This window comes from Octodon degus, unplaced genomic scaffold, assembly GCF_000260255.1.
Source record: "Octodon degus isolate 3935 unplaced genomic scaffold, OctDeg1.0 scaffold00042, whole genome shotgun sequence".
Lineage (NCBI taxonomy): Eukaryota > Metazoa > Chordata > Mammalia > Rodentia > Octodontidae > Octodon > Octodon degus.
In genome coordinates, this window is record NW_004524618.1 from 14,826,224 (window position 1) to 14,853,368 (window position 27,145).

A 27,145-nucleotide genomic window follows, 5' to 3' on the forward strand; every position below is an offset into this window, starting at 1 on the left:
ATGTAGTCGAGGGGCTGGTGAGATGGCTCAGTGGTCTAAAGCACCTACTTAGAACAAACTAAGCCAATCAAAGCACAGGGACCATGGTTCGATCCCCCAGCACCACATGCCAGCCAGCCCTGCCCCCTGGTGGGCTGAGCTGGCCACACACACACACACACACACACTAAATAAATAAATAAATAAATAAATAAAATTAAAAAAAAATGTAGTCGAAGAGAGATCCCCAGGTGTCATCCGACTCAGCGTGGAGCCCCAAGCACCGAGGCGTAGCAGTTGTGTGTGATGCCCACTGCCCTTTGTAATGTCATAAACAGGTCCACCAGCCCATCTAGGGGATGCTGTGGGGAATTCAGTGCCTGTAATCACAGGCAGCCCCATCTGTTGTTTATCGTGTAGGCTCTTTGTTATGTGAAGCACTATCTGGATGCCTCATTTGAATTACATATGAAAGGGACTTTATTAGGAGCAGGGGTTCTGGTCCTTGACACCTTTTTCTATTTTTCCTAGTAATAGGACAATGAACTGGATCAAAGGCCCAACAGTGACAGAGACAATTTCTGTTTTCTGGCTTAACCAGCCAAGCCTTTTTCTCTTATTTAAAATGGCATAGTGTAATTTTTAGCTCTTATTAAATGGTAGGTTTTCATGCAAAAACAAATGGCGGACAGTTCCTAAATCTCTGTGTGGTTTCTCTCACTGATCCTGATGCCTATAGCCATAATGTGAGTTTCTTGCCCTGGGGAAACGCATTCGCAAGCAGTGCTGGTTCTTCTTTGAATCCAAGCTCTACTCTTGTCCTTTCACTTTGTCTGGGGCCTCTGTAATACTGTTCTGGAAACTACTGGCAATACACAGATCCAGATCTGATTCTGGAATAACGGGACTTTTCAACATTATAATAATTCTTGTGGGCTTTGTCCCGGTCACTTGATCAGGTGAAGAATGCCTATTCCTGCCTTCAGATGACTGTTAATAAGTGTTCAGGATAAGTTGTTTTCACATTTAATCACTTAATGTGATGAAATTCATATTTACATATTTTCTTCTCTGAACCATTTTTTAAAACTCTGTGGATAAACCCTATTTGGTCAGGAAATATCATTTTTTTTAAGCCTTACTGAATTTCATTTGCCAACAAGATTTTTTTGTCTGTGTCTAAAAATGAGATTTGGTTTTGCTTTTGCAGTATATGTAGACCTTTTGGTATCAGAGCAATGCTAAATAAACATTGCCATAGAAAAGACATAGTTTTTAGTATTTTCTTATAATTTAAAATTCTTGCCAGAGTGATGGCGGTATATCTTAGCCAGCAGAGTAAGGGCATGTTTGAGGTCTGGGCTCCACTCCCAGTAACCCCTGCACCCCAATAAAAGGGTTCTTTTCAATTTTGATATTTTATATACCCTCAGGGTGTCTTTTTAATTGCATTAGACTTTTTAGTGCGTCTGATTTGGTTTTGTCACTTCTTAAAATACAGTCTGAACATCCTTAATTCCAACTTAAGCAGCCTTCTAAGTACTGGAATGTTTATATTTCCCAAAACTTCTAGAAGTATGGATTTTTAATTATGCACATATATATTCAGTTTCTACAGATGGTTCCTCTATATAGTGGTGCCTTGTGTCACAAATCTGTTCCGCAAACTCTGAGAAGGATGGCCAAAGTTGTATTTGTCATCCAATGCAGTTTGCAAACAAGTACACTCATGAACCAGGGTACCACTTTGGTATATTGCTATGCATTATATTAAAATCCTTTCCCAGAGGTACCTAGGTTACTTGGTTTAAGGAGGCTTAACTTCTCTTGCTAAAATCCCACCTAGTGTATTTTGAAGTTTAGTATGTAAATAAAATTTTGCTTTTTTTTTTTTTTTTTTGGTGGAACTGGGGATTCAACTCAGGCCCTTGTGCTCACCAGGGAAGTACCTTTTCTACTGAGCCACCTCCCCAGGCCCTGTAAATAAAGTTTGATAGACCCTTCCCCAAGTCACTCCATGAAATACAAGGGAAACCCCAAATACAAATAACATTTTATTAAAAAAAAAACAATCAAACCACTTGGTAAAGATCACCAAGTGTTTATGACATAGGAAATAAATGCCCTAGGATTAGAAAGATAATAAGGATGAAAAAGACTTTTAGCTCTTGGAACCATGGTTTGAGAACTCTGATTCAGAACCCCCTGAAATGTTTCAACCTGCGTTAACAAAGAATGCCATCATAAGAAGACAGGACAACATCTGAATAGCACTGTCAGAAAAAAGGGCAGCCACCTTCACCGAAATTCACTTTTTTGTTGCAAGAGGACTAGAAATTAGAACTTCAAGACAAGAGCTTTGGGCACATTGTATTAAATAACTCTTCCCTTAAAAATGGCCAGGACTACATTTGTAAACACAAGTTTTTTGGTTTTTTTTTTCTATAGTTATATAAAAGCCAGTTAAATCTCAAATACTTTTCACTGTTTTGCCATGATTTTAAATAGTTTCTGTCTACATAATACAGCATCACTTTGCATTTTATTTAAAGACAGTCCATTGAGATCTGCCTTATTAGGAAGAAAAAACCTTATTTGGATCAGTGTCTTGCTTGGTCCCAGATATTTCTCCTGGTATTGTTTCAACAAACTCAGGTTGCAGGTGGTTTTACACAGGTATTGCCATTGTTGTTTAAAATCATCACTAATACATACTGGAGAAAAGAAACTTGAAGGCAAGGATGGTTTAATCCCCAATACTACTAGGTGTTGGACAAGAGAGCACAGGGGCTCAGTTCTTCTCCATCATCAAAGCCCCGGAGCCCTGATGCTGTCTTTCATCAAAGTCTGAACATCAGAAGCTTTTTACTTCACTGTTTGAAAATCTTGATAAACCACTGATGAAAACTTCAAAAAAGAAACAGAATATCCCAAGAAGCCTTTTGTGTGGTGGTTGTAGTGTTCCCTCTGGCTTGGAAAAGGAACCGAGCCTGCTCAAAGCCAAAGCTCTCCATTCAGAATACCCTAGTCCTTGCCTTGTTCTTCTAAACAGACTCACCCTCTCAGAGCTGCTGTTTTAAAGAAGACTTTATGGAAGCAGGATTGTCACCAACGTCCACATTGACACGGTCTCCAGATGACACTTGTTTCCTAACTGGCTCCTTTCTTCTCCCATTCCTAGAACACCATAAAAATACCAGCACCCCCAACCCCCAAAAAAGATAGTTATTCTCTGTAGTAAGCTTATATGTATAGAAATATTTTAAGCACAGAAACAGGAATAAAGATGGCTAGACTGTTAGAAATCTTGTGTGTTCCTCTCTGCATTTAGTGATGTCTACCATGATGCTCAGGCAATTGTGGTTAAGATGTGCAAACGGATTTAACAGTTTGCCACGGGTGTGTACCCCTGCTATCTCCAGAGAGTAGGCAGGACAGGGACAAACGGCAGTGCCATCAGCATCAGAACTGGGGCCCCATCTGAGCAGTTCTGCTGGCCCTTGAGAGGGGGGCGGCTGACTACTTACCTTGGCTTTCTGGAGAACAGTGCCTTTGCCTGTGACCATGACTGAAAGAGGCCTGTTTTTGAGTGCAGTGGCAGAGTTGACCGGGGTGCTATCTAGGGTAGAGGTGGAGGTGGTGGCAGCTTTAGGCTGTGGTTACAGAGAAACAGCGAGGTTAGATCAAGGGAAGGGTGACATGACCCCTCCCTTCCCCCAAATCATGTCCAGAATGCCCTGCCAACAGCCCCCTAGAAGAGCTGCAGCTCTCACCACTCACACGGGGGCTCATATTGTCCAGGTGCGTAGTGTCCACTGTGGTGCCCAGTGTCACGGGTCCAGCCTCTGCCTTCTTCAGGTTGTCCTTCACCTCCATGATGTTGAGCTCAAGGTCCACACGCCTGCTCTCCTTGATCCTGCATTCCTCATCAATTTCTTTCAGCTTCTGCTCTAGGATGGCCAGGACGCCCTTGTCTGGGGAGAGAGTTAACCTGGCTACAAAGACAGCACCTTTTCCAGAGCTGGGGAAGTGGGCCAGGTGGAGGCAGGGTGGAGGTAGAGAAGGAGCCCAGGGCTGTGTGGACCGTAGGCCTGTGCACAGTGGAGCTGGGCTTGTGTGCAGCTGTGAAGCCAGGTCTTATGTTAGCATTGTGTCCAGGCTGGGAAGGTGCCAGAGAGGCCCACTTTGCCTTCACAGGAGGCCACGCGTGCAAGGCCTGCATCTCTTCTGTAGCATTCCACAGGTTCTCAGTTCTGCTATCTGCCACTGTTACGCATCCTCAAGCCTGAGAACAGCTTTACCGTCAGCCCTTTGAGGGGGATGACTGGGGCCTTCTGACCTGGCCCCCACATCCACTCTGTACCCTACCAGCAGGGGTCCTGAGCCCTGAAACTGTCTCAGCTCTCTTTTGTGCATCTTTGCTTAACGCCAGGGTTGACAAATGATGCCCCATGGGCGTCTATCCTAGGAGTCCTTTTTTACTTATGAGCAGAACACCTCTTTTCACCTACAAAATCGGCTTTCCCCTAGATTGACAAATTTCACAGATTTCTGCTGCCAAAAACACATAAATATTCCCAGTCTCAAACTGTAGTGCGTCTCATTTCTCTAAACACCTGCACTCCACTCTTGATCATGTATGCAAATTTCTGTCGAGCACACCCTCCTTCCCCAGGCCTCTGCTGACGTGTTCTGAAAGTCCTTTTACAGCTATGAAAATCAGCAAACCTATTCTAAGGTAGGTTAGGTTCCTTATTTCAGCTTCAGGAATCTCCTCATGCCTTGTCCAGTGACAAGAGATGAGCGATAATAGGACCACTACTTCAAGAAAAATTCATAGAGATAAGAAAAGTGGAAAACATGTATTAATGATGTTTCAGGGTCCAAAATGTTTTAAAAAATACAGTTCACGCATAGTGGTCAACAGCAATATTTTAAGGGGGCTGGAGAGATGGCTAAGTGGAATAAGCACTTCCCTGGCAAGCACAAGGGCCTGAGTTCAATCCCCAGTTCCGCAAAAAAACAAAAACAAAAAACAAAAACCCCAACTTGACCAACAGCAATACTTTGGTAATCATTTTCCTTTTGTCTGTGACTTATTAACCTAAGGTCTCCTGGCTTACCTGCCAAGAGAAGAAAACCACAGGGACAGCTGTCTTCTCCTGCCTGGAATACCTGCACTGGAGAAAGGTGGGGAGCTCGTGGCCTCTAACAGCTCCAGCTCAGCGCTAGGGGGACGTCCAAATGTGGCAAGAGATTAGAGTATGTCCAGCCAACTGGGCACATGGGTGTGGCCTATGAAGGACAGGTCCAGGACACATCCTCAAGAAAAGAATGAGAAAACCCTTCTCAAGCCCTGCACTTGGGACCAATCAAAAGGCTATTTTCAATCCTTCTGGTGTGAGAGAAAGCAGATTTTTCATAGGATGACCTACGTCTGAAGTCAGGGTGAGGAGAAAAGACTAGTAGGAGTAGAAAAGACTGGTCATTAACATTGGGGCCACTATGCTCTGTCTTTGTGGCCCACACTGCAAAGCATACGTCTCTTCCTGCCTTTAAAAAAAATGTAAAACCTCCCTACCACATGCATGTGTCTAGACCACTTATTTATTCAGGATATGAATCTAGAAGGAATCTCTGGAAGGCCCCACAGCACCCCCAGAATCCTAGTCACACAAACGCTGCCTCAGGCAAGCCCCTAGTCATCTTCACCTGCCCACATCCTAGCCCTGTAGTCTTGGCTGGGTCATTGGAAGCTAAGCCACTGTGTCTTTTCCTCCAAGCCCTGACATGCAAAAATATGGAACCTCGGAACTAGAAAATCCCCTTCTACACATAGTGCTTGATAAGGGGTCAGAGACCTGGGGGGAGATGATTTACTGTGAATGGATACAGATTTTCTTTGGGACTCAAACATCGATTATAGTGAAGTCTACACAGCCCCAAATATACTGACAACTACCAAGTGTACACTTTAAATGGGTCACTTGCATGCTATGTGGATTAGAACTGAATACAGCTGTTATTAAAGGGTGACTGTATCCTCAGACCTTTCTTCACCAGTCCTATTGTAAGCTTCCCAGGAGTCAGCTATGTTTGTCTTCAAACCTGCTCTGCCAGTTCTGCCGGTCAGAGCAAAGCTGCAATTGAAATATTAAATGAGCACAGAGCTACTATGTGAGATCTAAATCAAAGGCATTAGCAAGGTTCTGCAGAGGTAAGTTACTAGCTGGGTTGGTAGGATGAGAGGAAAATGATTTAGAGAGCAATCTAGAGCAATCTTTCTGCCTCAGATTGCTCTGCAAGATCTTTAAGCTTGAGGGCGATGCCCTGAAGCTGTGGTTCATGCTAGCCGTCCATCGTGGGCACCTGTCAACGGGCCCAGACTACAGAGGGCCCTGGCACTACATCAGAAGATTGGCCTTAGAAATCTATTTTAATAACTACAACTTATTTAATGTTCTAGTGACAGTTGATTTCATGAAACTAAATTGTTTGCTATAAGAATAACTATGATATCTTGTCTATGAGCTTGTTTATATGGCCCAATTCTAATTGTTTTAAAAGAAACAAAAAAGCCTTGCTTTCTTTACTGTACAGTAATAGATAAAATGCTATTATAAAAAAATATATATATATATATATATATATATATATATATATATATATATATATATATATATATATATATATATTTTAAGTGGAAACCAAACATTTCAGGCCTCACCATATTTTTAAAGACTACCTACCTGCTAAATAGCTTAAGCACCTGCTAGTCCGACTGACGCTGGTCAGAGGGCTCCTCTGTGCAGTGCGGCAGCTTCAGGCAGGCCCAGAGGCGAGGGCCCTTGCCAAGGGTGAAGGAGCTTAGGCCTGGGGGTCTGGAAGCCTGACACAGGTCCAGGCTCCCTGCAGAGCGCATCCATCCCCCAAGCTGAGGGCTCCTACCTGTGCATTTTAACAGCGTCTCCTTCAGCTCCCGCTTCTCTTTCCGCAGCTGAGCCAGGTGCCCTTTGATCTCTTCCTTCATCTTCTCAAGTCTTTCTTTCTCCTCTGTGTACCGCTTTACCTCTGCCTCTGTCCGATTCTTGCCAAGTTTGATCTCTAAGACCCAGAGAGGGGAGGCCCCAAGTGAGCTGGGCTAGATCCTGAGACCCGACCTGAGCCCCTCTCTCCAGGCCCAGATAAAACCAGGGGCTTGGGCACAGATGAGTGCTGGGTCCTGTCCTCCCAGCAGGGATGGCAAAGGAAAGAGGCCCATACTGCCTTTGCTATGTGACCCTAGAAAGCCCCTTCACCTCGCAACCTTGGTTTCCTCATCTCAAAGGGAGGGAGTCGGGTTAGCTCCTCCAAGTCACGTGCAAAATACTCAGCTCAAGGACGACAGGCACCTGCACTGTTCACCCGCAGCCTGTCCTTCACAGGTGGGCTGGTGCTAGCCGGGACAGCTGCCATGGTGTCGGGACAGTTTGGCGGGAAGGAGATTCGCTGCTGCTCGGCCTGCAGTTTGACTGTGGTGATCCTCAGAGCAGGCTCCTCAGCCTCCTGGCTTGCCAGCTGCCTCTGTGGGAGGAATACAAACCCTACTCAGCCAGCTGGAGGGCAGGGCTGGTGGGCGACTCTCCCACAGAAGGAGCCCTGTACCTGCTCCTCCTGGTTGTCTGGAGACACGATACAGAGGTCCTCTGGGACTGGGCCAGGGTCTGCAGGGAAGACCTTGGCCATGTCATCCAGCTGCGGTGACACAGGGTCTGAAGCCCAGGCCTGCACACTGCTGGGGCCGTGCACGAAGGGCTGGACTGGCGTGAGGTCCAGGTACAGTCTGTCAGGCTCACTGTCACTAAGGGCATCCATCGAGGGGGTGGCTTCCTCGGCAGGTTCCACCTGCAGAAGGAGTGAGGTGGCATTCCCTCTGACCTCCACTCTCTTGCCTGTGAGTGGGGCACCGGCCTTGCCTCAGAGCTCCCCGTCCCTACTGCAAATTCCTCTTGGGTCCTGAATGGACCACTTGGGAAGTAGAAGACGCAGGATGTAGTACTCAACTTCTCTGACCCTTATTTCTGCCTGCAAAGAGGAAAGCAGCAGTGTCTTTCTAGAGGCTGCTTAAGCTAAGTTCATCTGTAAAGTTCTTAGTGCAGCAAGAGCTCAATGCCCAGTCCCAGGAATCAGCCATCAGTGTGAGAGCTAATGGTGTCGCCACTCTCGGTCCCCACATCGGACCCTTCACCCCGACACTGACCAGGGCAGTCAGCCAGCTCAGTCTAGATAGGGCCCCAAGCCACACCAGGTACACAGTGCCATGCACAAAAGATGGGCTTGCTGCCCCTAGTAGCTTGCACCGAGAGGTGACTTGGAATCCTCTTGGGGACGATCCGCCCATCTCTGGATCGCAGCTTTGGCAGGAGGCAGACAGGACAGCTGCAAGCTGCTGCCCACAGAGTCCTTACCGCAGGTGTCAGCTCTGACATCTCGACGTCATCGTAGAGCTCCTCCTGACGGGCCTGGCTGGGTAGGCCATCGATGTAGGTGTTGGGCTCCGAGAACTTCCTCTGCATCAACCTGGAAGACGCGGCCAGGATCAGCTGTACCAAGTTCCCCTGCAGGACGGTGGCCATGCCAGCCTCCACTGCACAAGAATCTGGGGACAACAGCTACCCCCGTGTGTTTAGGGGCTTTTCCTCATATTGCCCGTACCTTCTTCCTGGAACCCTGAGCCCAGATTCTTCTTCTGCAAGCTCCCCTGTCTCCTATACCCTCTCCTTTTTTTTTTTTTTTTTTTTCAGAACTGGGGATTGAACTCAGGCCCTTGCGCTTGCCAGGCAAATGCTTATTCTACTGAGCCATCTCCCCGGCTCCAACCCTCTCTCTTCTTTTGGAATCTCCTTCCTTACAGCACCTGGGGTAGTGTAGACCAGACTCCACCCCCATTCTGTGCTTGCTTAAGAGAATGGATTCTGCTCAGCGGCGCAGCCAGCTCCTACCTGGGCCAGCCGGCTTTACCTTCCCATCCTGGGTACACATCTAGAGTCCCCATTTGTGAAGGAGGGTTTTTTTTCTTTTTTCTACTTCAAGCTGCCATAAGGGCAGGTCTGGTGCAGCTTCTGGAGCTAGGAATTGAACTGTGGTCCTATGCATAGAGTCCCCGTTGGCTCATCTGGAAAGCAAAAGTGCTCCTCTGTGCCCTGCTTATTCCAGATGTGCTGTGCACCCAGCACCCAGCGAGGGAGCCAGGAAAAGTGCTGAGTCAACAGGAAGATCAGCACAGGTGCCCACTCTGCCCTAGGGAGCTGGAGCATATCCAGCCAGAGCTGCAGCCACTCCGGGTACCCAGGGCCAGGCATGGCCCCCACGAGCACTGCTCCAGGACTGTGGACTTGTGCCTTCCTGCTGCTGACACAGTAGGGCTGAGTCCTGCACTCAGGGCTGTGTGATCCAGGTGCCCACCACAGGCATGTTGGGGCAGGGCGTAGGGGCAGGGCTGGAGCTGGCAGAGTACCCAGTGCATGCCCCTTTATACTCACAGGAGAGAGTTTTTGGCCGCATTAACAATACAGGAAACCCGTTCGGCATCTACGTAGTCATAGGTGAACTCCTCCGGGTCTGTCTTGGAGCCTGACTCAGACAGCAGGAGGCCTAGCCAGTGGCCCATCTCTTCGGAAGACTTGGCCTAGAAGGAGCCCAAGGGAGATCTGAGCAGGGCGTGTGTGACACCTGGGGGCTGTCCCAGCCCACCAGCAGGATGCCCAGACTGCCCAGTCCCCACGCCATGGTCAGCCTTCCATAGCCTGGGCCTCCCTCACTGTCAACATCACATCCTGCTCCTGGTATTCCCCGACAGCATGCCCCACTGGTGACAACGTAATACTCCCTTAGTGGTGTCCTGGTCACTTGGGATGTACAGATCTGTGTTTCTAAAAGGCAATTGTTAACAGTTGCCACCTGTTGAGAGTTAAGACATCATGTGCCTGTAGGGTGACCCCTGTAACGCATCAATGGTGACGGTCAGTTTATCACCCTAATTCATCCATCCCTGCAAGACTGCCTAGATTCTCACTAAGATGACAGCAATCACATTTACTTTTGTTTACAGCTTCTGTAAAGTCAAGGTGTTGTAAAGACTTGTGTCAAGTAGCTCTGCTAAATTAACTAAATCCCAGTGAATTTGACCTTTTCCCCCTTTGGGGGCAAAAATTTGTATCAAATGTACACTGGGCACTTCTATTCAAATGCCAACACTATTTCTTGCTTTTATAATGAAAAAAATTAAAATTCTCTAAACCCTGTAGGTTTATCTTCATGAGGAAATCCAGCTTCCTTTGGCAGTGTACCTACCACACAGCACTACCACCCTGACTATTTTCCTGGACATTTAGGTGGTCTGCTTTTCCTATTTTCAACTGGACTTCTCAATGCCACTTCACAGGGCATCCATTCCCTAGTTCAGGCCACCACCATCTCTGCCCTGGGTAAGGATGGCAGCTTCTTAACAGGTCTTTTTGTTCCTTTTGTCTCCTTTGCATCCACCCCCAGCCCCCAGCTGGAGAAAGCATCCTAAAGCCCAAATCTGAGCATGCCACTTCCCTTGAAACCCTGCCCTGGTCTCGCCACCCCTAGGATTGAGTCCTGCCCCACCCAGCCTGGTCATATGCACCTAAACATTCACAGCACCGCCCCCCTCCACCGCAGGGCTATAACTAAGCAGTAACTGGGTCGTCAGCCAGATGCCGTCACTCTCCCTGACTGGAATGCAAGTTCCTTGAGGACAGGGAGCATCTTTCCTGTCTACCAGAATGTGGCTCTGAGCAGAGGTATTAGGCAAGCTGACATTGAACCCAAGCTTTTGTGGGCTAGGAATTGTGGGATGGACACTTCAGCCACCAGAGGGCAGTATTGGAGTAACGTTGGAGGAAGACCCCTGGATGGGGACTACAGGAACAGGAGTTAATGGAGGAGAGTGTGACCAAGTGTGTGTGGGTGAAGAACTTGGGCCCTGCCCTTGGGGCTCACTGCAAGGCACTGTATCACCTTTCATCTTTGTAAATGTAACATCGTATCAGAGGGTGGGGAGTAGGAGAAAAGATGTATCACAGCTACCCAACCCCAGTAAGCTGTGACAGTGGTCATTTTTATGGGCCTCAAGGCTTTCCTGGCTGGTGACACATCAACTCAGTAGTACCTATTTAATTCCCAGAAGCAGTGCTAGCAGCCCTGGGAATTATGAATGCTTGGCCTGCCTTCAGTACAGGAAGAAGCTTTGTCCCGCTCCTACAACAAAACTACCCTGAGGTCAGAACAGAAATGGACAACAATCACAGGCAAAAGCAGTAACATGACCAGCAGCTGCACAGATTCTTTCCCTAGCAGGATCTGGCCCTCGAGACCCATAGCTGTCAGCTGTGGCCCCCATCCCCGACTGTCCCCGCAGACTACCAGCACATTAGTGGTACCTCGAGTTTGGCCAGCTCCTCCCCATGGTGGAGGATGCGGAAGGAGTAAAGGTGGTCAGGGCTTGGGTCCGGGACCACTTCACAGCCCACCAGGCTGAGGGGCTGCTGGGCTACTTTGCTGCGGTTCCGGTCCTGGTAGAAATGTAGGTGGCTGTCCCTGATAGAGCACCAGCGCGACTTCCATTGGCTGTTCACCAGCACGTTCAGGTAACCTGCAGAGGGACATGGAGATCAGGGAGATGGGGCTACAGAAGATGAGGCTACACATGGGGCAGGGACAGCAGGACAACACCTGCAGGAAGGGACCCAGCTGGAGGAGGGTCGGGGTAGCCAAGGGCTGGCATCGCCACTGGGCTTCCCAAGAGCGTCCCTGTATTGGTGAGAACCTTTCATGCCTCTCAACTCAGGCAGGCTGTGGATCTCAATAGTGTATTTCTTCTTCCTTTATGGAAGCACCTAGACCAGGAGTGGCTCTTTGCTATCACTGAAAGCTCTAAAATGGTTGCCATCACTAGGCCTTCACTGGGAAGGACATTCCCAGGGCCATCTCCTGGCTGCAGGTGCAGCCTTAGCCCCCGGAGCTCCTCAACAGTCGTTATCACCCCTGCGCTGTTCCATCCCAGTCCCCAGCTTATGTCTGCTTGGTCCAGCTGCCCTGGGGCATCCCCGGTCCGGGCTTCTTACTCTCTTTGGTCAGATCACCTGGGCTTCTGGTACAATACAACCTTCGGTCTCCATTCCAGGCTTCCCAGCCAGACACACTTGCTTCCAAGGTCAGGCAGTGCACAAGGCCCTCTGCCATGCCCAGTGTCGACATCTGTGTCCTTCCCACCAGAGACCCCCACTGCCTGCCTCTAAGGCCCAGCACTGGCTGTGCCAGCACAGGAACTCGTGCCACCCTTTCTATTCTCAGATGGTTGCATGTTTTGTGTCAGCTCCCCAAGGACAGAACAAACCTTTCCCCCCATCAGGCAAATGTTTACTGAGCTGACAAGACACACCACAGCCTTGTCCTTGACAAAGATGAGCAAAAGCCAGCTCAGTGCCACCTGCATACCCACGTGGGGTGGGTTGATGTCTCTGCTCATCTCCTCGGATGTCATGGCTTACACAGTGGCACCTGTGCCACGCCACAGGGCTGAGAGTGGCTCTGAACCCCTGCTGGATGAGCCAGGCAGCAGGGTGTAAGTACCCAGCCACCTTCCTGCCCTGGCCAGTGCTGGGCACACAGAGGGGACACGACTATCTCTGAGCCACACTAACATCATGTCATGGCACTCAAGTGGAGGAATGAGGGGCCAGAACATGGAACTCTGCCCCCCCCAGGCTGATGCCACAGGTACCCATCACAACATCAAGAAATTGGAGTCAAGAGAAGTAGGGGTCTAGCTCTTAAGCACCGAAGACCCGTGAAGGAAGACAGTGTTCTTTCTGTCCTGCCCCAGGGGACAGGCTCTCACCCAGCCGCCAGGCACACTTCCAGCTACAGCCTAGTAATCACTCATGGATAAAGCATGCACCCCGAAAACTGCACATTCCTATTCCTGGGGGAGATTGGATCCAGCACAGACATCCTTCGCCTGGGTCATCCTGGTCTGCCTGCCTGGACACAGGCTCCAGCCCAGGAATGAGCCCTGGGTCCCAGAGGAGACACCAGGCCTTACTGGAGGTCTCCAGCGGCCTCTCCGAGGGCTCCAGCGAGGTGGATTTCTTCCTGCCCAGGTTCATCAGGTTGCTCAGCTTGAGGCCGGCAGAACACTTCTTTTTGACTGTCAAGATAAGAGAACACCATCAGCAGGGGTGTAGCCCACCCATGTGCAAATTCATCCCCGTTCTATCTACCACATCTCCCCCTACGTACACACACACACACACACACAGACACTCTCTCTCTCTCTGTGTCTGTCTGTCTGTCTGTCTCTCTCTCTCTCTCTCTCACACACACACACACACACACACACACAGAGCTGCTGCCCCAACGATGACCTGTAGGACAGAGTTAGCTGTCTCTGAAGGCACACGCCCCAAGAGGGTGTACAGACTTCTTGGAACAGGCGAGCCCTTGAGCATCTTCATAAGCTCTACCTCCTGGGCAGGCTTTGAAGTAGGACTGGAGGACAAGAGATGCACAAATCTTCTTCCCCTGGCCTGTCACAAAGCTTAACCTCACTATGGCTGTTGTACCCTTTCTCCAGGATCTAGTTCCCAGAAGTTCCTAAGTTGGACTCCATGTGAGAATCAGCTGCTAAAACCCACACAGCTGAGGCTGTCACACGCCCAGTCTCATGGCCGAGAGCCTGGTCAGTCTTACCGTCTTTGGTCTCGGGGACCTCAGGGTGCCCATCCACGGAGCTCCCATACTCGGCTGACTGGTACTTCTCAGCTATATCTGGCTGTAGGCAGGAGAGACACAGGTGTGGATCACAGATAGAAATGGTTACCTTGGAGACTACAATTTAAGGAACATAAGCAGCAGCTGGGTGTAGACCAGAGGTCGCCTGAACAAAGCCTCAAGACGAGAGCCTGGTCACTGGTAGGACACTGGCCAGCTTCCCTTAGGCTCTCCAAAGAACCTGGCTTCACCTGCTTGAGGTCCCTCGGGTCTGTCCCCCGCCCCTCTGCAGGGTGCCTTCCCTGTCCAAGCCATCACACATGCTTGCTCCCCAAATCTCTGCCCAATCCCCTGTGACAGTGGCCCTAGAGCCAGTGGGAAGGCAGGAGCCCCTGGGATGGCATTCAAGTTGACATGCCCTCCAAATAAGACCTGAACACACAAGCAAGATATGGGACTGCAGGGACGCAGGGGTACCTGCACGGGATCAGCCAAGAGTACAAGCCTTGCTTGAGGTCCCATGGCCAGGCCCCTCAGTGACTGAGACCAAGGACCATTCGTGAACCTCACTCGTGTGGATCAAGTGGGGGTAACAACCTGATCTGAGTCAGCAGGACTGGTGGGGACAGGGGCAGTCTCTGGTTGACCGTTGGTCACAGCTTGACTGTGAAGTGCTTGGAATGCTCCAGTCACTAGTCACACTCCTGCCTGCTCCGGCTGCCAAAAAGCAGGCTGCCGGCGCCGACCTCCAGCACAGCCTGAGCCAGCAGGTTGGAGGAGTGGACCCCAGCAGGGACATGCCACAGCTGTCTGCTGGGAGGCTCCCACCCTCAACACAGCAGGAAGAAAACTCAAATTCACTCCGACTTTTGTTTTCAAGAGAGAAGCCAAGGAATGAGCAAGACCATGAAAACACCAGTACTGGCCGTCACCCAGGTGGGGTCTGGGCACTTCTGTGCCTGGCTGGGGAGCAAAGGCCCCTCCCTCCTCCAGGGCCCTGAATGCCTTTTTGCCGTCCTCCTTGCCAGGGCTGGACCCCTAAATAAGACAATGGGGCTAACACCCCACTATGGCTTCAAGGGACTCACCCTCAGGCACTAAGGGACATGAAGGGTGGCTTCACAGTGGACAACGCGCCCTTCTCAAACCAACCTCTGGGCCCCGGGAGTTCCATACAGATGACCTCTGGAGCCTTGGGGGGTGGGGCATCAGTGTGGACACCACGCCCTCCAGAAGCTACTCCAGCAAATAGCAGAAAGCAAGAACCTCAGGAAATAAATCTCAGGGTGGGGCCAGATAGCTCAGGGGACTAAAGTGCCTGATTCGATAGAGCGCAACTGCTAGGGTTCGATCCCCAGCATGCTGTGCTGGTCCCTTTCCTGGGCATGCTGAAACAGTGATTGAGATGGTATGGTGGCACGCGCCTGTAATCCCACTACTTGGGAGGCTGAAAGCAGGAGAATTACTACGAGTCCAATCTACATAGTGAGACCCTGTAGACCCTGTCCTAAATTCATTAAAAAAAAAAAAAAAAAAAAAAAGAAAAGAAACGTCCCAGCATAAGAATGCTGGGCAAAGTGACTGCAGCTCTAATAACACGTCCCCCACACCCAGCAAGAAAATACTTTAGATCTGTATCCATTTCATCCATTTTCCTGACCACCTAATTAAAGTCACTGTCCCTTTCCAAGAATGACATGTTTCTGATTAATTGGGCAGAAATACAAAAACAAAGCTACCACATTTACAGTTCTGATTTTTCTGGAACAACAACGCAACAGGTCCTCTGCATCCCCACACAGTGTCCAGCCTTACTTTCTGACAGTTCAGGCGCTGGGCTTCCGGGGTGTACTGGTTTCCCTCACAGGGTCCTTCGGAAGGCAGACCGCTTACCTCCTGTATGACCTGCCACAGAAGAGCGGTGTCAGCAGCGGGGCCCCAGAAGAGGCCCAGGGGGCTGCAGATAGGAGGTGAGGTGGGGGGGGAGGACACACAACTGACAAGGTACCAGGAGACCCCTGCCCGGCTCAGCCCACGGTGGGCTCAGGATATGGTGCGCAGGTGCAGTGGGGAGGGTGGCTGCTCCGGCCTTTCCCACAGGGCCCCTGTGCTCTGGAGGTGAGCAGGGCCTCTGCAGCGCGGTCATGTCACTGCCGGCCACCACCATGCAGGCCTGGGTGCCGTTTTGTCCTGGGTGCCATGAACTGCTCGCAGCAGTTTTTAGAAATGGTTTTAAAATCATAAGCATCAAAGGAAAAAGGAAGAAGTGCTATGGAGACATTGCTGTCTTCTTAGATGGACTCCAGTTAGGGCTTTGGCTCATGAAGACAGTGACACAGTGTCATGGGGAGAGGGCAGCTGTGTGACTTTGAGCCTGAGCCCACCACAGGATCTGTAGAATGGAACCACAGCTCTGCGCTAGCTGTGAGGACTGCAGTGTCAGGAACCCAGAGCTGCGCAGGTGCGGTGGCACACACCTGAAATCCCAGCACTTGGGAGGCTGAGGCAGGAAGATCATCATGAGGCCGAGGCCAGCCTGAACTATACAGCAAGACTCTGTCTCAGGGAAATAAAAGGCAGAGAAGGAACCAGCACAGAGTAGCTGTGTTCACTCCTGAGTATGTGGATGCCCCGCCCGGGGCAGCTCAGGCTCAGGGCCATGGGGGTTCCTGCCTACCTGGAAGGCCCTGCAGTCAGCCTTTGTTTCCTGATGCTCTTTATCTCATACCTAGCACTGCCCATGTGCCATCCTATCCCTATCACAACCCGGGCGCAGGTGTGACTAAGAGGACGAGGAGACAGAGGCCAGGGAAGGTGGCAAGTCTGACACAACCTACGAAGCTCATGCAGAGGAAGCCCCTTGGGCAGGCTGGACTGCAGAAACCCCCCGCGCTGCAGGAGCAGCATCTGTACAGATCCAGGCCTGCCTCTGTGCCTGCCTCACCAGGGAGGAGAAAGCTCTCAGGGAAGACTGGACACGCACAGGCTGGACCCTCTGAAAGTGCTCTTGTTTTTGCAGTCAGCAACAGGGACTGTGGAGGCCAGGGGCCTCAGGCAGAGGGAGGCAGGGTTTGGGGAGGGAATCTGGGGGTCACGGGGAGGATGCACGTGTCGGAGAGGTCAGGGCAACGGCTCTGGGCTCCGGAGCAGAGCAGTGCGTATGTTTGGACACACATGTACAAATGTGTGCACATGTGTGTGCAAATGTGTGCATGTGCAAATGGGTGTGTGTGCACACGTGTACATGCTTATGTAGTGGGTAAGGATGAAAGGGCTGGCACGTGACCTAGGGAGACATGAGCTCTGAGCCTCTCGTCTTTCTTGGCAGAGTTTCCTACCCTCGGTATACATCAGGTACTGTGCTATGCACTTAAACACAGTTAGGGATCCAATCAGTATCACACAGCTAAAACGGGCCAAGGCCAGGATTTGAAACTAGAGCAGTTGCTCTTCAGAGTCAGGCAGCTCAGAGCTAACGATCTCAGGAACCCGCAGGACCACAACTCTGTCGGTGCAGCCGCCCTCTCTATCCTGGTTCTCTAACCACCCAAAAACTGTAGTAAGGACTGGCGTACCTGCCAGTTTCTTCTATAAGCTTGGTTTGGCTAGAGTTCCCAAAACATTTAGTGGTTTCCCAGAAACAGCTTGCCTGCTCACAATCCGGGGTGCTGACTTGGACCTCAGGGTGGCCAGAACCTCACTAGGTGAAGTTAGTCACATTTGAATAAGAGGCCTAGGTCTGTTTCTGAGAAGCTTGCCATGGGGTTATGTTGATCCAGCATGGCAGCTGGGGACAGATAGAATACTGGACATACGTCCACAAGGCAGAGGGGGCAAGCAGGAAGGAGGGAGGGGTAGATTTATTTCACTGGCCTTGCAAGGCGCTCTGCTGGGGTTCATGACCCCTCTGGCACTGTGGGTCCCTTCTGAGTGCAGAGGGCGACCTTCTGAACTGTCCAAGTCACTTTTAACACGAGGAAGGCCAGCCCTCCCCGGGAGCTCGGGGGCCCTCACACTCCTGGGCCGGGGGAAGCACAGAGTATTTCTGGAGGCAGAACACTCAGCACTGTGGTCAGAAAGCCCAAGGTCTCGCGTCCACCGCTACCACTCAATTTCCAGCTGAGCTTGACCAGTCACCTCTGCCTCCAAGCCTTAAACTCTGCTCCGTAAGATTCGAGCAGGAGCGTGACCCAACCAGCCCCAGGGTGGAGCCTGCTGAAACCCACAGTCCTGGGTAAGTTCCTCACAGATGACAGGGACATCTGCTCTTTAATAAGGAGGCTGATGAGCGGTTTCAGCTACACCAAGTCCTGGGTTCAGGCCGAGCAGAAGTGCGCTCCACCTGCTTCCACGGCACCACCTGGAACACATGGTCTACCCCGTACAAGGAGCCAGAGCCCAAAGTCAGGCCTGGAAGAAGCGCCTGGAGCATCCCTCACCCGGAGCCACTGCTCGGCTTGGTCCCGGCTCTGCAGGCCCAGCACGATCACGTCCGCATTCATGGGCGTGATCTTCAGCTTGTGCTCCTGTTTCCGCACTTGCTTCTCCTTGTGGACGACGGTGCTGCCCAGCAGGTTCACATCCAGCTGAGGGCTGTGGTCCTTGGACGATTTGTAGCACTGCAGGAGAAGAGAAAAGAAGCTGCTGGGCCAGGCTCGGGGCGGGGGTGAGGGGTGAGGGCTGGCTGCATTCTGAACCCTGACAGATCCCCGAGAGCCTGGCCATACCCCAAACCAGAAGGTGGGACACCATGAGGCGGGCCTTCACCTCAGGGGTCCACCACTGCCATCCCAGCATCAGCCTGCCTTCCTCTCCTCGGCTAGAGAGGCCCTAGGCCTGGCTCGTCCTGGTGGCTTAAATTTGCTCTGGACTCGGGCAGGAAGTTCCTTCAGTGCAGTCAGAGCACTGATGAAGTTTTTGCGGACAACTGGCGGCACCGATGGCCAGGGGTCTCTTGGGATCATGGCAGCTAATGGTGAAGCCCTTGAGGTCAAACACACTTTGACGCTCACGGTCACTGGACCCGGAGGCCGCATTTCTCCAAATGCCCCCGCTCTCATGCAGTGCCTGACCCTACAACCCTGTAGGCAACTGTTTTTCCTCCAGGATGGAGCAAACTTCTCCCATTTGTCCGCCTCTCTTCTCAGCAAGCGATTCGTCAGGCACAAAATCCAAGCCTACTATCTGCTGTGTCAGCAAGGAACAAAAGGGAATTTCTTCCCCTACCAGCGAAAGACCCAGCCTCTCATTTTCTCACTATAAAATGGGGGTCTTTAGGAAGCTGCCTGATAGGATTGTTGCAGCATCATATCATTTGTGGAGAAGAGGGCACACTGCAATCAGAGAAGGAGAAGTATCTATTTATAATAATTTCATGGAACTTCAAGTCAGGACATAAAACTATTTTCTTTCTTTCTTTTTTTTTTTTTTGATATGGGGTCTCATTATGTTACCCAGGCTGGCTTCAAATTCCTGAAGTGTTTCTCCTGCCTCAGCTTCCAATGTAGCTGGGCCTACAGGTGTGCACCACTGCACATGTGCCTAGGCTAAAGCTGTGAATGTTAATTTAAAATGACAGGAAACAGGATTGTTATCAGAGTAACATCTCTAGGTCCTTTATAGACTTGAATTACAACTGGTCATCCAAAGTACTGCAGATTTTGAGAAGAGGCTAAAATGGGGCTGGGGATGGTACTGTATGAGCCGCTGGGCTCTGCTATGTGAGGTGAGGAAGGACCCAGGGACAGAAAGATGCATCTCACTCAAAGAAAGGTGCCTGGGACCCTCTGGGAGTCTGATGAAAACTATGCGATCTCTCTAGCCCAGAAACAAAGTACTTTCTCCCCCGCACAAAGTTCTGCACACGATTTTAGGTTAGGGAAACACTGAACCCTCCTGACATCAGAAGGTCCTAAACCCTGCAAGTCCCACTAGGCAGCCACCCCGGGAAGAGAAGAAGCCAACTGACCAGGAGCCTGGTGTCTCTGATCACGCACAGCTGCTTGGCCCACTGGCCCAGCCACTTCTTGCGCCACAGGAAAGCACAGATGCGGGCGTCGCGCATCAGCTCGATGCTGGCCTCAGGCGAGGGCCACTGGTAGGGGGTGGCCTTGCCCTTGCTGCTCTCTTCTTCATCGTAGGACTCGTAAGAGCTGCTCACGGCCTCCCCGTCCTCTGCAAAGCAGACATGCTCAGTCAGGGTCCTGTGGCAAGGGCTGCCCCCAACAAGCCACACTGGGGAAGACAGCAGGCCGCAGGCACAAGCAACCAATGGCCCCTGGCCACCCCTCCCCCCCTGCTCTTCATGCCCTAAAAACAGCACTAGCCCAACACAGCAGCTGGCCTTCTGGTGCAATCCTCCTTCCAGAAGCTTCTCAGATACTGCCTTGGAACACAAAATGTAACTTAAATTAAAAGTTCTACTCTTTCCCTCCTCAAATCCTACCTCCTTAACTTCTGGGACAGCCCTGAGATGCTGCTGCCCCAAGGACCCCTTGTGTGCTTCCCAGAAGTGGGGGCCTCCCTCGGCCTCTCACTCTTCCTGGGAGAAAGCAAGCTGGTGGGTGGGATGTTTCCAGGTTCTCTCAGCCTAGGACTCTGCTGTCCTCCAGGGGTCAGGAGGAAGATGCCCCCCGGCTATGAGCTCTGAAGGTCCTCACAGCCACCAGGCTGAACCCAGTTCTGTCCCAGATTGGGGTAAGAGATTGTGGCTCCTCAAAAGGCTATATCAACCATGGTGGGAAATAGCTTTCTGGCAAGATGGCACGTTCCACTCCTGCATATGTCCTCCTGGTCAGAGCACTTCTTAAGAAATCCCTGTTGGACACCCGCAGGACAAACTGAGCTCCTTTACCTCCTTCTAACTCACCCTTTTTGTCCTGCTGGCGGGAGCCACTGCAGGTTTCTGTCACTTGAAAGAATACCCAAACTTACCAGGGCACAAACTGAACAATCCTATGCATGCATCACCTGCCTTGGTCTTTACTTTCTGCCCCTCCTGTCCTCAAGAGGAGCCCCCTTCTCCAGGCCTCATTGCTGTACTCAAGGCCACCAAAATCTATGAGAAGAAAATGCACCGAGCAATCTATACACATCTGTGAAAGCTGGACACAGAGAAGAGAGAACTGCAGCAGGCCTGGTCCAAGCCCTGGCTCAGCACAGAGGTCTTGTCTGCGAGAACCTGAGGGCTTTCTGAACTGCCAAGAACAGGGAGCTCACTACCTGCTGATCACTGGACACTGTCCGCCATTCCTAATGTGGACCCGATGCCTACTGCCCTATGAGTATCTTGTTAGTAGTCTTTGTTCTGTCCCAAGTCAAGCTGAATGGCACCCCCTTCTGTCCCCATGACACCCTTCAGAACAGGGGTGGTCCATGGGGCCCCTAAGTCTTCCCAGAAGAATCTGGAAGCCCCTGTCCTACATGGATAACTGTGTCCCTGCATACTAAAGAAAGAGCAGTTCATCTTTATTAGAATATAGGAAACCAGAATGAGGAGGCTGTAATAGTCAGTCTAGCTGTAATGTCGATGCAAATATATCCTATTGTGTTTTAATATTTCTAATGACACTTTAAATATTTTAATATCACTTTTCGTTAAAAAGAATGTGGTTGCCTCTCTCCCCGAGTTAATTTAAAATGCTATACCATTATAATTTTTTATACCTGTTAAATAAGCAAAGAGGGAAATTTGTGGCACTCTCCCCTGGGGGACCTTGGACTCTGCTGCTGGTGGTAACATAAATTCCCATAAGCCTTGCAGGGAGCTGCTTCAAGAGCCATAAAAGTATCCATATTCTTTTATTGAATAAACTTGGTCCTAAGCATTTATTCTAGATGAGTTTTTTTTTAAAAGGAGGAGAGGAAAGTACTTGCCTAACAAGAACCTGGAGTAGATTCCACAGCATTAAAACAAATCCAGATTTAAAAGGAGAGGAGAAATGTTACAGGCGTTAGCGTAGTCCAGTGCTAGTTAGCAATCAACATGGGGCTGGGGAAGCAAACCACAACTTCAGCCATGCCGGAGCATGTGAGGGACCCCAGCCAATTAAAACTCTGAAAACTGGTTTGTAGCTTCAATAAAGTCTGCAAGATAAGAAGGTGGAGGGCAAGGGCCGGCCAGATAGCTTAGTGACTAAAGCACTTGTTTAGGCTGAGTGCAGCAGCCGGGGTTCGATCCCCGGTGGAGTGCTGTGCCAGCCCTGCCCCCCGGGCGCTCTGAGGGGGTGATTGAGAACAGGCATGGTGACAGGCGCCTGTAATCCCAGCGCTTGAGAGCCTGAGAATAGGAGGATCAGTATGAGTCCAATCTATGTGGTGAGACCCTGCAGACCCTGTACTAAATACATAAAAAAGAAAAAAAGAAGGTGGGGGCAAAGACACAATTAGGATGGTCTATGCAGACTGCCCAGGAAAATATGGCAGCACAGAGAACTCAAAATAGTTTATTTCACAGGGAGGTAGGGTTACAGTGAATTTTTACAATTTTCCCCAGTACTGCATTATTTGTACAAAACAAACAAACAACAACAACAACAACAACAAAATGAAATAATAAGACTCATAAGGAACAGAGTCTGTGGGATTCTTCCACCAGGAGCAAGAAGTAATGGGGCGGGACTAAGCAGCTTACTGAAAGGCAGTGGGACAGCGCCCCGCTGCCCGGTTTGGGTGTCTGAGGTGACCCTGTGTGTTTCGTGGAGAATCCTGACCCCTGCCCAGCCTGCCCTGTGTGGCACGAGGCAACTAACAGAGAAGTGACTGCAAAATACAAAAGTATGAATAATTCCACTTATCCCTAAGAAGGACCATAGCACATGATAAATGGAGGATTCTTGGCTTCCAGGGGCAGCAGGGGAGCAGGCATGAAAGCCATTCAGACAGCTCTAGCAGGGCCACATCCCACTGTGTCCCCAGGGAAGTGCTCAGCAACTGGAAGTAGAAGCACCATGTGTACTCTGATCTCCTCACACCACCACAGCGAGGGGTGCAGGAGGGGAGCGGTCACTCCTTGGACAGAGCGGCACGTGCTGCACATATGCAGGATGCATGCATTAGGACAGGAGGTCAGCGGCCACCCGGGGACATGCCCATCTCGGCAAGGCAGGCAGCAGACGTGGGATCACTGGCATTCCGGCTCTGGGGACAAGCAGTACCCAAGGTGATCGTGGCATAAATGACTCCTTCAGGCACCTGTACCCATCTAGGGATGCGAGCAGGGAGCGATCCGCCAAAATGACCTGCATGGTTTCCGGAAGCACAGATAAAGGCAAGAAGAGAGGGACAGGTGAAGACAGGGTCACATCCAGGTGTGGACACATAGCGGCAACAAGGTTGCCTGTCCCTCAGAAGTGTGAGGAGAGGCCACAGCCCAACTAAGGATATCATTCCCCAGGCCCTTGGCTAGCCAGAGGCGACAGTGTGACTTGTCACTGGTAGAATGCAGGCCTTCACTTCTGGACAGTGTTTTGAAGAAGCAGATAGGGGTCCTGTGCTATCTCTTGTTCAGAGCAAGCTGTGGCTGCCAAACATGGAAGGAGCCTGGTGCCTGAACTACGCAGAACCAGAAATACCACATGGAACTGCTGAGCGAGAAGAGGGCTTTTATTGTCACTGTAAGCTGACACTAGAGACTGGGGGACTATCTGTTCCAGTAGCTGGCATCCTCAGCATGGGACATCAGGGACAATGATGTCTGGGAAACAGCAGAAAGCCCCTGGCCTCCAGCACTCATTACACACTGGCTCTGAGGGAGGCCTCTGACCCAGCGGCACAGCGTGCAGACCCTGCGGATAGCCCAGCACAGGCATTGCGGCAGTTAGCCTTCCGCGGGAAGTCAGCGAAGTCGCTGTTAACTGTTCAGCTGGAGCAGCAGGCTGTAGCCCCTGCTCCTTTCTTCTGGTGGAACCTGCACATCTGCACCTCTCCCTGGAAGACAAGGACAGGCCAGCTGGGCATGCGAAGGAAGGGCTCTTCTGTAATGTGTGTGTCCACTTCTCACGTTGGCCCCACAGGCAATCTGTACAGCTTCTTCTGTAGCTCCTGCAGCTGGATTTCCTCCCTGACCCAGTCCACATGTGTATCTAAGCTGCCCTGTGATAACTCCTAATCTTGGCTATAGCCAAAAGACACTCATAGGTGAGAGGCCGAGGCTGAGAAGTTGGGTCTGACCACTTGTTTGTGTTGAGACAGTGTCTGTCCCACAGAATGGCCCTGGGTGCGTCTGGGAGGCAGGTCCTGGCTGGCCAGGTCACACCCAAGACACAGCCCTCAGATGTACGGAGGTGCTCAACCCAGTGAGTCACTGATTCCACCTTTAAGATTCAGACAGCAGCACCACTCCCCTCTGCTTCCGTCCGAAAATCACGCCGGGGTGGTGACTCGCAACACCTCACATGCTTTGTGGTCAAAGCTAAGAGACATCTACCCACAATGCCAGCCTCTTAGAAAATCCTTGGTCCAAACAGGCCCTTGACTCCCCTCACACTGTTCCTTCCCAGAATGGAGGCAGTCACTAAGGTGTAAAGAGAAGAATCGGATGTTGCCCCCTCCATCTCATCCCTGATCCTTGTGGAACCAGCAAAGCCCCCCTCTGACCAAGTTCACTGCCATTCCCAGGGAGCCTTGGCTTACATATGTACACTGCCTTCCATGCCTACTCACCTACAGGGGAAGGAGAGGCAGCAGGGGGAGGTGCTGTAGCTTGGATGCTCTCTCCACCCAGCATGGGCCCAGTGGGGAGCCCCTTGATGTGCTGTGGACCGCTTGGAGGATGAGTTTTGAGGGAGATTCTTAGATCATGGGGGGTGGGGGGTGTCGTCAAAGGGGATTATGGGACCCATCCTCCTCCACTGTTCTTTTGCTTCCTGGCCATGAGGCAAGCCCCTGACTTGGCCATCTGCTCCCTGCACCTGCAGTCCAGCACACACACTGGACGCCCAGAACAATGGGTCTTCCTGAACTTGGACTAGAACCCAAATAAACCTTTTGAACCCAAATACACCTTTTCTCCTCCTAAGTTACTATCTCACTATATTCACTATAGCGATGAAAAACTCACTTCTGACCGAGCTTCTACAGGCTGAGCTCCGGCCAAGAACAGCATGTGCCGGCATTGAGCTCTGCCTGCACAGCAATGCCCAGTGCCTAAGTGAGCTCAGTCACTAAGGCTGTCAGTTTCACCCAAAGGAAAAAGAAATCCTCATGGTGGCCTGTAGCCTTCACCCTCATTTTTCTGCCCATTCCCTGACTTATTTCACACAGCCTCCTTGTTATTCTCCTGGCACCCCAGGAACCCCCTTGGGTGCCAGGGACCCTGCACGCCCTGTACTAACTACGCTGTCTGGAAAGTCCTGGCATGTACCTGACCCACTCCCCACAGCATTCAGGAATCTTCCCCAAATCACGCCATCAGAGAATAACATTCCTCACCCACCACAGTCCAATCCCTATTCTACTTTTTGGCCCTAACACTTATCACTACAACATTAATAAGAGGTTGACCTGTTGCCTGTCTTCTCTCCACTGAATCTGAGTGCTCTCACCCCTGGCACGTGGGGTGGGGTGGGGGGACCAACAACTGAGTCCAGTGAAAGGAGGTGGGTGCTGAGCTCAGACTCCACCTGAGCCTCATCTCTACTGCTTCCCTGGGTCTTGTGTCCCGGGGCTAACACACCTCTCCTCATGACCTTTCTGTGTGGAATACAGCAAAATTCAAAGCACACAGGAAAAATCGGCCCCAGTCAGAGGGGATGTGACCTGGATGCCCCAAGGGAGGACAGAGGCAACTTGCCCCAGCGTCTTCCTGTCACCTCTGCTACAGTGCTAGCAGCACACTGGAGGTCCTGCTCACGCCTGCAGCCCTGACAGGAGCCACGGCTCAGCCCTTGGGCCACCCTTGGCCTCTGCTGCCGCCTATTTGACCCTGAGTGTGAAGACAAACATGTGGGAGGGACCCAGCTCCCTGCTGATGCTTCCAGACCCCACCCCCAAGCCGTGACTTCAGCCCTGCTATTGCGGTGGGTACAGCAGAGCTGTCTACCCAGCAGCCACTTCTTCAACAGTGCTGTGGAGCTGTGGCCATAACAGCTGAGGCTGTGCTAGACGCCCCATTGCTTCAGTTCCAGGAGATAGTTGGCCACAGCAGGTTGAAACATGGACCTATCCCAGGTGCCTCTGCCCTGCGACCTCCAGATGACCTTGCCTCCTGTAATTTCAAAAGTCTAAAGTCAGGGAAATGAAGGCTCTGGCTGCATCAGCCCCCCCTTTTTCCTCCCCTCCCCTCTTCCTCTATATTAGTAGGGTCCCCTGATGCCGAGTCCTCCAGAAGGGCTTCCTCCTGTGTGCTAGCCTCCTGTGCTGTAGCGCAGACCCTAATAAAGCCTCGCTTGGGTGGGCCTGTTGCCTACTCATGATCCTTTCTTCAGGTACAGTTGGCTTAGTTTACAGTAAGAGAGAGCTGGTAACACAGTGGAGACCTCAGCGACTTGTAGAGACAGCAAAAGAGAACGAAAGGAGACAGGAAGCTGCCAGGGGAGCTCCAGAAAGCTACCAAGGGAGCTGGGCATGCTGTCTGCTGAGGGGCTGAGGGAGATGGCTGTGAACTACCAAGATCTGTAGCTAAAGGAGCAGGCACTGAAAGCCCAGAGCTGCTAATATCAAGGAGCTGTGCTTGCCAAATCTTGATTCTATCCGAATTGAGCAAAAGAACTCAGTCAGTTGGTGACAATGACTGGTAACACAGCTGTAAAGACAGAAAATCTGCGACAAGGGAAGCCTGCCTTTCAGCAGCCATCTGCAGCCCCTCCTCGCAGTTGGGCTGGCGAGGTCTCCTTTGGGTCGAGACATCACCTCTAGAACAATGGCTGAAGCCTTAGTGTTCAGTTCGTGGTTTGGGCCATTCTCTCCAGCGATGGCAGCCCACGCTACCCTCTACCTTGCACACCGGGCCGAGCAAGTCAGTGACCACCGAAGAAGCTCTCGCCCACCTCCAGGTTAAAGCAGTCAGACCCCCTCCAGGCCCCAGCTGCTGGGTTGTACCATTGACAGATGTATCATATGGCTCAGCCTCTTCATAGTAACCCTCAGGAGACTCGATCTTTGGGACCCCGAGCTGCTTCCGTTCTGGAATCTGTGGCATGAACAAATAAAACAGTCACCTTCGGGTATGGTATACCAGAAGCAACTTGCAATTAGCCTTTGAGGTGGGAGGAGGAGGCAGTCCAGAAGAGACGAATGCCCAACTGGACTTCAAGCTAGTGGGGGAGGGGAGCACAGAACACCAGGAGCCCAGAGTCCAATGCAGGATAGCCTGTCCAGCCCTGCTTTCCTTCTTTGTGAAGCAGGAATCCTATCAGCACTAGTCTGAGGATCCCGTGAGTAGGTGTCA

General features: G+C 51.1%; 1 protein-coding gene across 3 annotated transcripts in view; it reads right to left on the reverse strand.

The window, feature by feature from the left end:
* Positions 1-2,020: 2,020 nt before the first annotated feature.
* The window catches only part of Afap1l2 (actin filament associated protein 1 like 2), a 103,471-nt gene continuing 78,346 nt past the window's right edge, over positions 2,021-27,145 (reverse strand). For all 3 annotated transcript variants that reach the window (XM_023715484.1, XM_023715483.1, XM_004631550.2), the window contains 15 exons: positions 26,797-26,887; positions 19,727-19,932; positions 18,198-18,377; positions 15,574-15,663; positions 13,738-13,819; positions 13,091-13,195; positions 11,427-11,638; positions 9,501-9,646; positions 8,427-8,538; positions 7,624-7,863; positions 7,371-7,542; positions 6,928-7,083; positions 3,760-3,953; positions 3,507-3,632; positions 2,021-3,156 (listed from right to left, as the gene is read on the reverse strand). In XM_023715484.1, coding sequence (XP_023571252.1) covers positions 3,130-3,156; positions 3,507-3,632; positions 3,760-3,953; positions 6,928-7,083; positions 7,371-7,542; positions 7,624-7,863; positions 8,427-8,538; positions 9,501-9,646; positions 11,427-11,638; positions 13,091-13,195; positions 13,738-13,819; positions 15,574-15,663; positions 18,198-18,377; positions 19,727-19,932; positions 26,797-26,887 — 2,139 coding nt within the window. In that variant the 3' untranslated portion in view covers positions 2,021-3,129. The remainder of the gene's footprint in view (positions 3,157-3,506; positions 3,633-3,759; positions 3,954-6,927; positions 7,084-7,370; positions 7,543-7,623; positions 7,864-8,426; positions 8,539-9,500; positions 9,647-11,426; positions 11,639-13,090; positions 13,196-13,737; positions 13,820-15,573; positions 15,664-18,197; positions 18,378-19,726; positions 19,933-26,796; positions 26,888-27,145) is intronic.